This window comes from Colletes gigas, unplaced genomic scaffold (genome assembly GCF_013123115.1).
Source record: "Colletes gigas isolate AHSC1104 unplaced genomic scaffold, ASM1312311v1 Colletes_gigas_Sc00062, whole genome shotgun sequence".
Lineage (NCBI taxonomy): Eukaryota > Metazoa > Arthropoda > Insecta > Hymenoptera > Colletidae > Colletes > Colletes gigas.
Genome location: NW_025106691.1, coordinates 59,275 through 72,860, shown reverse-complemented (window position 1 = coordinate 72,860; position 13,586 = coordinate 59,275). Strand labels below are relative to the sequence as shown.

The 13,586-nt window shown below is 38.1% G+C and overlaps 1 protein-coding gene across 1 annotated transcript; it reads right to left on the bottom strand.

Moving 5' to 3' along the window:
* Nucleotides 1–3,921: 3,921 nt before the first annotated feature.
* On the bottom strand, nt 3,922–5,406 carry LOC122403571 (NADH-ubiquinone oxidoreductase subunit 8). Its single transcript, XM_043407166.1, has 4 exons — nt 5,210–5,406; nt 4,763–5,024; nt 4,275–4,467; nt 3,922–4,095 (listed from the first exon to the last, which is right to left on the bottom strand). The coding sequence occupies exons 1-4, from the start codon at nt 5,235–5,237 to the stop codon at nt 3,964–3,966; spliced, it is 615 nt and encodes a 204-aa protein (XP_043263101.1). The 5' UTR covers nt 5,238–5,406; the 3' UTR covers nt 3,922–3,963.
* Between the last annotated feature and the right edge of the window lie 8,180 nt (nt 5,407–13,586).

Genomic DNA, 13,586 nt, shown 5'->3' with positions numbered 1-13,586 from the left:
GCGACGGGAAGATTGCCCCTGGTCCACCAAGGATTCACGGATGGCAGAAATTTCCTGCCTCAAGGAAAGAGCCAATTGCGACATCTTAATGTTTAACATGGCCTCGATGCTCGGGCCCGGCGGGGGTATTTGGCAGGATGCAGACACGCCCGTAATCGCGGCCTCCGTGACGTGTACCCGCGGTGTCATCGTATCCGCAACAGCGTCTGCCAACTCTGCCACCTTATCCAGCGGGGTGTCCCGCTGCGTGGCTAAAATCACCTGCATATTAGCAGGTAGTCGGCCCATCCAAAGCGTCCGCAATACACCGTCCGAAAAAGCCGTACCGGCCAATCCGCGCAGGTGACGAAGAAATTGGGACGGTTTTCTGTCCCCGATTTCCTCGTGTTCCAATAACCGTCGCGTTTTCTGTTCCTGCGAAGCACTAAGCCGGCGAATAAACTCATTTTTGAGCGTCGTGTACGGATCCGTGGCCGGAGGATTCATGATAATGTCTCTTACTTCCGCGGCGTGTCGCGCACTTAACGCGCCGAGAATGTACCCGAATTTCGTGGTCTCCGACGTTACATTGGATACCTCAAAACTTCTCTCTACCATTGAAAACCACATCTCCGGGTCTCCCGGACAAAACTCGGGTATCCGTACAGCGACGCGATCAACTGCCAACGGCACACCCGCGGATGTCCCTGCGTTAACGTTAGGGTCAGTCATTTTACCAGTCTTGGTCACAAAAAAAAAATAGTTTCACCGCACACACACACCGCGCTTACTATTTGTCAGACCGTGTCCTTTTCTTATGTCCTTAACACTATACACTTATTTCTCTACACTAACTAATATTGTCCGTATACAAAAAATGTCCAAATTTTCTTAAAAAAAACTTTACTTGCGCGGCGAGATCACGTCGGGGTCACCAATGTGGGATCGGGAAGATAATGACTCCGCTCTGTTCCGTTCCGCACAATTTTATTGTTGCTGTCGTACAACGACGTGACTCGTGGTGCGGGTTACGCTCGACTCTCTGGTACGATCATCGCCACCGTACCAAGAGGCCTTCAAAAACAAAAGACGGTCAGAGACGACGACAACGGCTTTTCGGCTCACGCGGCTCTGGTCGTCTCGTGTGCAACCATCGTCTCGTGTGCAACCATACATTGTAGCGGCTTCGAACGGCTAAGGCGTATGTGGTGCCTTGGCCGCCACAAGCTATTTATACTCAATCGTAATAATAATATACATATGTGTGTTCATACATGGTAATAAAAAAAAATTTCTTTTTTTTCAATAATTAAAATATGATCAGGAGGTCTTAAAACGTGTATTTCCGTAAAATAAATTTTACAAAATTTTTTTTTCATTATGGGTACTTTGCTTATGTGCGCCTACATAGGTCGGAAAGTAAAAATGCCTGGGCAGTCGAGAATCTCGGCTCGAGAATCCAAATCGTATGCCGTTGACTGGAGGTCGGATTTCAATTGTTAAGAGCGAGAAGGCAAATGTGAGCCTTTCTCTCTCGACTCCCACGAAGCGGTCCGAAATTACTTCGTGCAGCTTCGGAGAATCGAGAAAGAGGGCATGCGTCAGTTTGCCTTTGTCGTCTTTCCGAAACTCCACGAGCTCACGTACGCGTATCTAGCATGTGTCAGTGTGCACCCGACGGTGCTTTTCTGGCATCACTGCGACGGTGCTTTTCTGGCATCACTGGTTGAACACGAGGCACTAGGAAAAAATAATTTTCTCACTATTATTTCTACTCTGGAAATGGTCATCAAAATTCTTTTCGTCTAACATCACTGCTTAGACGATATTACGTTACACATACTAATGATAAAGTAATAATAAAGGCAGATGATTAAACGACAACTGACTCCAGTCCGATTTTACACTGAATAGAAAGGGTATGGCTCGTTCTGGAGTCAGCTATGAATGTATTATGTTTCGACATTGACTAGTAAAGGCGAAATCAGTTTTTCTATATCTAATTTAATACTTTACCGATCAGTAACATATTAATTGACTTTTTGCCGCCAACGGTAGCCTATTATTCGCTTGTCATAAAAATAAAAATTGTTATTAGATTTAAGTACCCTATAATGACAGAAAGCGAACAATATAGTAAGCACTTTCACAAATTTTGATTTAACATTTCTATAAATATAAGAAAAAGCGCATATACATTCCCGCGCGATAGCCTAGGGTTAACCGCTACCAGTCGGTAAAGTGTTAAATCTGTAGACTATACATAGAAAGGTAAACTCTTGCATAATTTTTACGCGTGATAAATATAAACGAAAGTAACTTTAACTAAACGGTTTATAATCATTTTTATTTATACAATACGCCTTTACTCACTCCCTTTTAATTGCGTCCAAACAATATTCCGCCACACAATTTTTTCTTTTGTGTTTCTCTCTAACAACTTCAACTTAACCGTGATCTGATCGATTTTCCATATGAAGTTGGCTTCGCTACTTACGCATACTTCAAAATGTACAAAATATTTTGAATTTCAGTAACACTTGTTACAGGTAACATGCATTTCTTTAGTTTGTCATATTGTCTTCAAAACTAACCATTTTTAAAACTTATAAAGTAAATATATATTTTCGATAATGTGTATCAGTGTTATTACAGGTGTTCAAATATCAATTATTTTGCAAAGTTATTATTAACAACGTTAATTGCATAACGATTATTAATATTTAAAATTAATTGTTATCGACAATTTATGCATTATAGTCTTTTTCTGTATGAATTAAAATAAAAATGGACAAATTATTAATTTTGGTTTTATATATTATGTATTGCAAATAATCATGCGAAATATTTTCATTATCTAATGTACACATTATATTTTTATAACAGTTTTACATATTTTGCATTTCAAACATTGTAAACGTTGTATAATTTTGTTTGATATGTTATTTGATTATATTGCGTTAAGATATATTATTTAAAAATTTGTTAATTTGTCTCTAAATCTGACACATTTATTTTCGCCTACAAACAAGTTACAACGATTACATATTTACTGTAACGACCTTTGTTTCAACATTTCAGTATCTTTTAGCATTTAAACTTAGCATTTAAATAACATAATGAATAAATAATAAAATTTATTTCTTATTTTTCTTGTAAATCGAGTATTTTTATTCTTCTATAAGTCTTCAAATTTTTCGTTTTATTTTTATAACATTTAATCTTTTAAATTTACTTTTAAATAATTTTAAAAAAACGTTTGTATTTTGCTATACTTTTAAATAATTTAGTAACATTTTTTGGATCATTATTTATGTTAAAAATGTTTTACGTGAAAAACTAAAAAGTTGCCACTTTTGTGACATAAGTTAAATATAAAGACTATATTCCTTGGTAGTGTTCTTTGCGAAGTAAAGTTAGGCAAACTATGGTACTTAAATTAAAGAAAGCAAGGTGGAGGTCCCTTCCTCCACCATTAACATTAATCAAATACTATCATATTTAGATACCAAAGCTATATAGCAATCATAATAGATTTTTTTAATAACAATTATATTAAGCTGTAAAGAAGTACAAAATATTTTCTAAGTATATATTTATAATTCCATATTTGAAAAGTATTTGAAAAGTCTTCCTGTAATCTTTACGAAGATAAAGGTTTCAATAAACAAACAAAAAAAATGAGGATCAATGTATAGAATGTAAATTGTGATTACGTTCTTTAAAATACATTATCTGAAATTACATCGCTAAAAATATCCGTAATATTTATAAATAAGTTTATGCAAATTATTATCGAATAATATTAAATCGTAGTAAAGCTTTCTATTGAATATTTATGAAACTGTACAAATATGTTAACAAAAAGCATAATGTTACATCATACAATAACGAGTAGACTTTATTAATAAAATAAACCAGATATTAAATATATTTAATTATTTATTTACTACATATAATTTGGCACTACATCTTATAAATTATTTAACGATATAAATGATCAGCATGAATGTTACTAGCAATTTCAGTTTCCCACTTGTCTCCATTGTTTAAAAGTTTTTCTTTATTATATAACAATTCTTCATGTGTTTCTGTAGAAAATTCAAAATTTGGACCCTAAAACAGTTTAAATAATTAACGTGAATACATTAAAACATTTTTCAAACCACATTTATATTAGTCACACAGAACAAATGAATATTTATTTCGTTCAACAAAACTATGTTTTTTTCTACTATGAATCAAAAGCAAGCACATAATCTATCCTTGTTTATTATCATATCAGTCATGAGTACCTCTACAATTGCATCAACTGGACAAGCTTCTTGACAAAAACCGCAATAAATACATTTGGTCATATCTATATCATATCTTGTTGTTCGTCTAGAACCATCAGCTCTTTCTTCTGCTTCAATAGTAATAGCTTGTGCCGGACAAATTGCTTCACATAATTTACATGCAATACATCTTTCCTCTCCTGAAGGATATCTAGTAAAATATATTAATCATATTTTACTTATTTTATTTTAAATATTTGAAAACAAAAATAAATTAATCTATAGCATATATAACATTTTTTGACCAGAATGATCAAAAAATTTCTCAAATGCATAGTAAAGATTGTCAGTATAGATTTAGGATTCCCTGTATATCATTTTAGTCTTTTTACAAACGATGGAAAAAATATAATTTAATTTGCATTTTTATGTTGAAAGCATTTTTATAGAAAGAAATGAAAATTTACGATTCTATAAATATAATATAAACATTTTTATATTGGTACCTTCTCAATGCATGTTCTCCTCTAAATCGTGGACTTAAAGGACCTTTTTCAAATGGATAGTTTATCGTTGCTGGTTCTCTAAATAAGTGGGACATTGTAATTCCCATTCCACGTAAAATTTCTAACAAAAATATCTTCTGTACTGTGGCATCAGCAATATCTCTCCAAGTTTTTCCATCATCATCTTTGTTAACATAATAATATTTGGTTCGAAATGAAGGTACATTTAAAATCTTTGTAGCCGATTGTAATAGTTTTAAACCTGAAAATTATTATAATAAAGGTGAAATGTATGTATAAAATGAAATAATTACACAAATTATATAATTATATTGTTATTAGTATTTGAATTTGTAATAGTAGGCTTTAGAGGTTATAATATGTTCATTAATAAAAATGACCATTGAATACATATTAATAATTTCTGATAATTAATATTAAATTTACCTGGTTGCATAACTTTAAGAGATGTCATATTGAAATTCTCTTGGTACGTCGATAATCAATTTTTAAACTTCACAAATCTGAATAATAGCAACCATATATAATCCAACAATACCTTTTCCTACTACAGCATTAACAATTTCTGACTTATTCTATAATCATAAAGCTCAATCCTCACTGCGCCGGCATTTGTTATTCGCAGTCAGTGATGCCAGAAAAGCACGGTCGGGTGCACACTTGCGCATGCCAGATACGCGTACGTGAGTTCGTGGAGTTTCGGAAAGTCGACAAAGGCAAACTGACGCATGCCCTCTTTCTCAATTCTCCGAAGCTGCCCGAAGTAATTTCGGACCCCTTCGTGGGAGTCGAGAGAGAAAGACTCACATTTGCCTTCTCGCTCTTAACAACTGAAATCCGACCTCCCGTCAACGGCATACGATTTGGATTCTCGAGCCGAGATTCTCGACTGCCCAGGCATTTTTACTTTCCGACCTATGTAGGCGCACATAAGCAAAGTACCCATAATGAAAAAAAAATTTTGTAAAATTTATTTTACGGAAATACACGTTTTAAGACCACCTGATCATATTTTAATTATTGAAAAAAAAGGAATTTTTTTTTATTCCCATGTATGAGCACACATATGTATATTATTAATACGATTGAGTATAAATAGCTGAATGAATTTAAATGAAACTTTACACTTAAGTTTTATGTTCTCATTTAAAAGTCCGGTTAGACTTTGACCACAGATGAGGTATAGGAATAGACCTATCACCTAATGTAATTTTTCGGCCGGAGTTTCTGGGGCCCCGGGACCCCATTACCATTTTCGTGTCACTCGCAACGTTATCAACAGATTCAGAAATTAACACAAGAGGAAGTGAGGCAGAAAATAAAATTACATAAATTTTATTATTTTTTAACGGAATTAAAGCTGTAGGGTCCATCATTGGACATTAATCGATTAATTTCATTGGAGTAATCAATCGATTAAGAGTATTTAAAAATTTCAAGATTATTAATTTTATTTAAGAATATTAATCCTTTAAATTAAAATTCCTAAGGATGTATTTCATTAATACGTACACCGCAAATTCTCTATTTTTTATTTTAAATTGTAATACATCATTTATTAAAAAAATAACTTGGCAGAAACGTATTTGCGACTCGAAATCAGTTTAATCAGACTGTGCATCGGGGCCCCGGAAACTCCACATTCCTCACTTTCGCACACTATGCCCAATTGCGTGTACGTGAGCTCGTTGAGTTTCGGAAGAGCCGAGAAGAACAGGCTGATACTCGCTTTCCTTCTCGCTCTTGCATCGCTGACGTCGCTTACATTTCTCGAAAGCAAGTGTGGTGGATAGGTATCTGCTGGGAGAGTCTTCAATATATACACTTAATACGATTGCGTTCACAAAGACTTTTATTTCGAATACACGCTTCGGTTTTTATATGCTTCTGTCTTCTCGAGGGCGTCGAACAGAACTGGCCCTTTTCATCCCTTGGGCCATGTACCAAGGGGGGTGCGCCAACTTAAATCTAAATACTACAAACTAGTGACTTTTACTTAAACTAACTAAAACTAACTAGACTAGGAACTTAACTAGATGGCGCTTGTTACTCCTGTGACGTTAGCCGCCACAGTACTCCCCCCCGAGTGAGTTAATACAATTTGGTTTAACTCGCGAATCTTACTTCTTTTCTTAGGTACGTCTTTGGAATTCTTTGGCTTGAGCTGTCTGTAATTTCGCAAAAGGCTGGCTTTAAACGCTCTACGGAAATATTAACAGGTTTTCCTTTATAATCAATCTTAAAAATATGATCTGTAATTCGCTCGATTATTTTAAATGGTCCTTCATATGGCGCTTCAAGGGGTTTTCTGACTGCATCTATTCGGACGAATACGTGCGAACATGTATATAACGTTTTATGATAAAACGTTTTCGGGACAGAATGATGCGCAGTCGGTACAGGCTTAATCTTTCTTATATGTTGTCTGAATTTTTCTAAAAATATCTGTGGATCCGTTGTTTCATCTGTAGTGACGAAAAATTCGCCAGGTAGCCGAATTGCCGAACCGTAAAGCATTTCGGCTGCGGATGCTTTAATGTCTTCCTTGTAGCTAGCTCGGAGCCCCAGCAACACGGTGGGAAGGATTTCCACCCAGTTTGCGTTTTCGTGGCACATTATGGCCGCCTTGAGAGACCTGTGCCATCTTTCAACTATCCCGTTAGATTGAGGATGATATGCTGTAGTTCGTGTTTTATTACATCCCACTAAATTTGTCAAGGCTTGAAATAATTGGGATTCAAACTGAGTGCCTTGATCCGTTGTAATGGTTGCTGGTGCTCCGAATCTCGCTACCCAATTGGCATATAACGCCGCTGCTACGGTATCCGCTGTGCAATCCGCGAGCGGGATAGCTTCCGGCCACCTGGTGAACCTGTCTATGATTGTCAAACAATATTTACTATTATTAATTACAGGCAACGGACCTACCAGGTCGACGTGGATGTGCTCGAATCGTCCTTCCGGGACTTGGATCTTTTCAGGTGCTGGTCTATTGTGACGATTAATCTTACTTCTTTGGCACGGAATGCATACGCGTGACCACTCGGCTATATCTCTATTCATTAAAGGCCAAACGAAATTTCTTGCGATTAATTTTTGAGTTGTCCTTCCGCTAGGATGCGATAAATTATGTACGCAATTGAAAATGCGTCTTCTTAAACTTTGCGGAACATAAGGTCTGATATTGCTTTTAATAATGTCTCCGTACAAGTATTTCTCTGAGCTATCCAAATATATTTTCTGGAAGCTCCACTTGCTGGAATTTTCTGTTAGCAATTTTTCTAATTCTTGATCTTCCGCTTGTGCTCGCATTAAATCCTCTGTGGAGATAATGACGGGCATTTCTACAGTTTGCAGTCTAGAGAAGGCATCAGCCACTATATTTTCCTTACCATCTATATGAATTATCTTAGTGGTGAATTGGCTGATGTAGTCTAGCTGTCTGACTTGTCGCGGACTGGCTTTGTCGGCTTTTTGCTGGAATGCATATATCAACGGCTTATGATCCGTCTGTATACGCAATTCCCTGCCCTCTACAAGATGTCTGAAAAATCTAAGACTCTTGTAGATGGCTAAAAGCTCTCTATCGTATACGCTGTAATTTGTTTGTGCCTTTTCTAATTTTCTAGAGAAAAATCCGAGTGGTTCCCACTTACCATTGCTTAATTGTTCCAGTACTGCACCGATCGCGACATCCGATGCGTCGGTGCGCAACGCTAAAGGTGCATTCTCCTTTGGATGGCATAACAACGTTGCTGCGGCTATCTGCTTTTTTGCACTTTCAAACGCATTTTCGGACTCATCGTCCCAATCGGCCAGCATCCTGTCCTTTCTTTTTGCTCCCTTGAGGTGCCTATGAAGCGGGGCTAACCAATCTGCTGCCCTTGGCAGGAAATTCCTATAAAAACCTAGGACTCCTAGAAAACGCCTAAGTTCTTTTATAGTCTTTGGTTTTGGGTATTCTTTAATTGCCTTAACCCGTTCGCCCAACGGGGCAATTCCTTTATCACTAACCTTATAGCCTAGGTATTGCACTGTATCCTGCGCAAAAGTACATTTGACTAAATTAATGCTTAAACCATAATCTCTTAACCTACTAAAAATTTCGCGTAAATGTTTCTCGTGAATTTCCCTATCCGGAGATGCTACAATAATGTCGTCTACATAACACTTGCAAAAATCCAGACCTCTCAACACAGTATCCATAAGTCTTTGAAAGGTCTGTGCAGCGTTGCAGAGACCGAACAGCATCACCACAAATTCAAACAGGCCGAACGGCGTGACAATAGCTGTTTTCGGCACATCTTCAGGCGCAACCGGAATTTGGTTGTACGCCTTGGCCAAATCTATGACAGAAAATACTTTACATCCCTCCAATTGGTGTGCCGCATCATGGATGTGCGGCAGTGGATATTTGTCAGGAATTGTCACACCGTTCAACCTGCGGTAATCTCCGCACGGTCTCCAAGTGCCAGTCTTTTTTGGCACAAGGTGTAGCGGGCTAGCCCATTGACTCTTGGAGGGGCGGCAAATACCGTCTTTGAGCATTTGCTCAACCTCCGCCTTGGCAATTTTTAATTTTTCTGGAGGCAGACGTCTTGCGCGCTCAGCTATCGGAGCGCCCTTCGTTTCTATATGATGAAATACATTGTGTTTAGAAACTTCTTTCGTGTTAGGTCTTGTTATCTCTTTAAATTCTTTTAATAATCGATTTATGGAACTATTGTTGTCTATTGTCGAAATGGACGGAATTTCGCTTTCAACTATATTGAGTGTTTTATAAAGTTTTGTATCCCCGTCTAATAATTTTCTATTTCTCAAATCAACTAATAAATTATGAAAATGCAGAAAATCGGCTCCGATGATGGGTTTTGCCACATCGGCTAATATAAAACGCCACGAATAATTTCGACGTAAACCTAAATTCAACGGTAGCAATTTTTCACCATACGTATCTATAGTTGCTCCGTTTGCACCGTATAATTTAAAAATGTCTGCCTCCAGATTCTTACCTCCAAAAGCCTTGGGTACCACAGAAACATCCGCGCCGGTGTCTATGAGGAACTGGATCCTGGTGCTTGGATCCGTAATAATGAGGCGATGTTTCCTAAGGTCGTCTCCCAATGCCTCAACTAGCGACGGCCTTTCTAGTTTCCCTGTTGTTTATCCGGCCCTGTCCAGGCGCATGGTTTCTTGCACCTCGTGGATTCTGCACCGAATCTACCGTGATAATAACAGAAACCGTTGGGATTATTTCTGCCTCGCGAATTGCTCCTGTTCCGCTGGAAACGCCCTCGGCTGTTGTTACGCCAGCGTCCTCTCAGTTGGGCCTCGAGTCGGGATAGCCGCATGGCCATGGCGGCCACTTCGCCATCTTGAACTCTGGGCCTGGCGTCTCTCGTTTCGGGTGGGGTGTAAGCGTCGTCAGAAATGGCGGCCACCCCCGCCATTGCTGAGCGTTCCGACACTTTGTCGGCCAATTTCGCCTGACGATCTAATGGCGCATCGTCGACTACTGCCAGAATGTCCTGTACCCTTGCTGGAAAACGCTGGATCCACAATGTACGCAGTGCGTCTTCGCCAACACTTTTCCCCGCAAGCTGCGTCATTTCACGCAACAATTCCGACGGCTTTTTGTTGCCGAGCTCCATGCCGGGCAGCAACCTCCTTAAATTTGCCTCGTCCGATTTTGCCAGACGATCGATTAAAGCCTGTTTAATATTTTCGTACGTTGATTTATCGGGCGGGGCCTCGATAACGTCCAAAACTATCTTCATCGTTGCCACGTCGAGATTTCTAATTATGGCAGAGCTTTTTACGGCATCGGCTCTTACACTATATGCCGCGAATTCTTTCTCCAACATGGTAAACCACAATCGTGGTTCCTCCTTCCAAAAAGGTGGAAGCTTCACGTTTCTAAACTCGTGAGCTTGGATTTCCGGACGCACGCTAGTCGTCATGGCGTCGTTATCTGCGTCGTTGGGCATCTTCTTATTTCCCTTTTTTTTTTTTACACCCACGAAACAAAATTAAATTTCAAAGCAAAACCGAGGTTTCGGCACCAATGTGGTGGATAGGTATCTGCTGGGAGAGTCTTCAATATATACACTTAATACGATTGCGTTCACAAAGACTTTTATTTCGAATACACGCTTCGGTTTTTATATGCTTCTGTCTTCTCGAGGGCGTCGAACAGAACTGGCCCTTTTCATCCCTTGGGCCATGTACCAAGGGGGGTGCGCCAACTTAAATCTAAATACTACAAACTAGTGACTTTTACTTAAACTAACTAAAACTAACTAGACTAGGAACTTAACTAGATGGCGCTTGTTACTCCTGTGACGTTAGCCGCCACACAAGCCTGCTGGCATCGCCACCCGTTCGAATCGTTAGGAAACGACAAAAGCCATCGTGACTGACAGACCTTACATTTCTCGAAATCGAACCTGGGCGCTTTTTGAAGATTCATTGACTTTCCATACGAAGCGACCATGCATTATATACATATACATGTTATACATGCTAGGAACTATAAAGTTGTATAACTTTCGTCGTATATCTACTTTCTAATAACATAGGAAAATTTTAAAATATAAAAAAATGTAAGAATACTGTAGAATTTTTGCAATGGAGAATTATTGAAGGAAAATGAATTGATTATATACATATGTATATATCGGACACATCCCTCGCAAACACGCTGCAAACATTAATGAGAACAAAACTGCAAATCTGTCTTTTTTAAAAACCCCGCAACTGATCTTTGACACGCAACTCGTCCTCTTCATTTAGCAATTATAATAAACGTAGACTCATTAAAATTCGTAAAAATAACAAAGTTATAGCCATTTAGAGGGAAGAGTACCCAACGGTTAATAATCATATCAGAAATTTAAATGCGTTTTTCTCGAAACCAAAAGATTAAAATTGTCAAACTTCCATCCCCGTTAGAAATTGAAGACGAGTCACCCGACATTCAAGAATTATCTTCTCCTCAGAATGACTTATACAATGAATATATAGACTGGAAAAAGGAACCGACAGCCGCCCCCATAAAAACAGTGACTAATAGACCACAATGGACTCAATTAACGAAAGACTTGTTAGGACCTCACGACGAAGCCACATGGCTAAACAGACTACACGACTTAATGGCATTACAACATAACAAACCCTCTATATCCTTCGGTATCGGAACGAATTTAAAACCTTTGCATATTATCGACATCCAGTTAATGCTCAGATTCCTTATGAAAGATTATCCCGACAAGAAACTTCATTTTGCGCAGACCCCTATACGAGACTACACGGAAGACGAAAAGAAACAGATACTTATTGAGAACCACGACAATGTACAACATTTAGGAGAAAATAAAACCATCGATAGAATAAAGGCAAAGTACTATTGGACGAACATTGACAACGACGTAACGAAATATATAAAACACTGTGATATTTGCCAAAAGAATAAACTCACTAGGATTAGATCGAAAGAGGAAGCTGTTATACCTGACACCCCGCAAAACCCGAACGATAAGATTGCTTTAGACATTATAGGCCCATTTAACGTTACTGCAAAAGGAAACCAGTTCATACTCTCAATTCAAGATTGCCTAACGAAATATTTAATACTAGTTCCCTTAGCCAACCAAAAAGCCGAATCTATTATTGACCAATTGATGGAACACTACATTTATACCTTTTCCTCACCTAAACATATCCTGACTGATCAGGGACAGAATTTCGTATGCAAATTAATGGAATCGTTTGAAAAGGCCTTCAGAATTAAACACATCAAAACTACCAGTTTCCACCCCCAGAGTAACGGAGCTCTAGAAAGAACTCACGGAACTGTAAAAGACTTGCTAAGAACTTGTATTAATGAAAGAAAAACCGAATGGGATGAACATCTAAAATTAATATGCATGGCTTACAATACCTCAGTACATTCTGGTACTGGATATACCCCTTTCGAACTAACTTTCGGACATGAAGCAAATATGCCTTCGGCTATATCCACCACCCCTCATCTGAGTAAAGATGAACTGTTTAAACTTTGGAAACAGAGACATAAAGAATATTTAGAAAACGCAAAGAAAATAATAGAATCAAACAAGAAACGGTATAAACGTGAACAAGACCGTAAAATTCGTTTAAAATCTATATAGAATCAAGGGGATTTAGTACTTTTACATAACGATCACAAGAGTCACAAACTAGACAGAGAATGGTCAGGCCCATATGAAATAATAGAAATAAGGACGCCAAATTACCTCCTTAGAATAAACAAAAATAAGACCTTACTAACCCACGGCAATCGTATAAAACTGTATCATCGTTAGGACTTATAATTTCTTATGCATTTTATAAAACAGGATTATTCACTTTATTGTCAAAACTTATACCAAAAACATTTTGTCTTAAAATTTGTTGTAACGAAGTCAATGTAAATAACCGTGGAGGCGCACAAAACACGCATTCAACCCCAATAGCTACAACACCATCAACATCTACGAACGAAAACCCACTGATGTATCCTCTGGATGAGCTACCACGAATTCCATCACGACCAAAGAAAATCGTACGTTTTGGAGGACCAAAACGAATCTAGGAAAGGGGGTGTGATACCACCCGCATTCGTCAGTACAAACAACCGCGTCAGCACTCCTCGCCAAAAACATTTGAATCACCATCCATATCTTCACCACGCAGCAATAACATCTGAGTCACCATCCACATCACCACCTAGTAGCAACAACAGCTGAGTCAGACATCAGGCCCAAAACCAAGCACCCCTACTCTA

Bases quoted from the DNA above. Each gene is read 5' to 3' on its own strand.
- LOC122403571 (XM_043407166.1), bottom strand. From the start codon at position 5,237: ATGACATCTCTTAAAGTTATGCAACCAG. The intron at 4,468-4,762 runs GTACCAATATAA...ATATTTTACTAG, and splicing joins GGAGAACATGCATTGAGAAG to ATATCCTTCAGGAGAGGAAA. The intron at 4,096-4,274 runs GTACTCATGACT...AAACTGTTTTAG, and splicing joins CAGTTGATGCAATTGTAGAG to GGTCCAAATTTTGAATTTTC.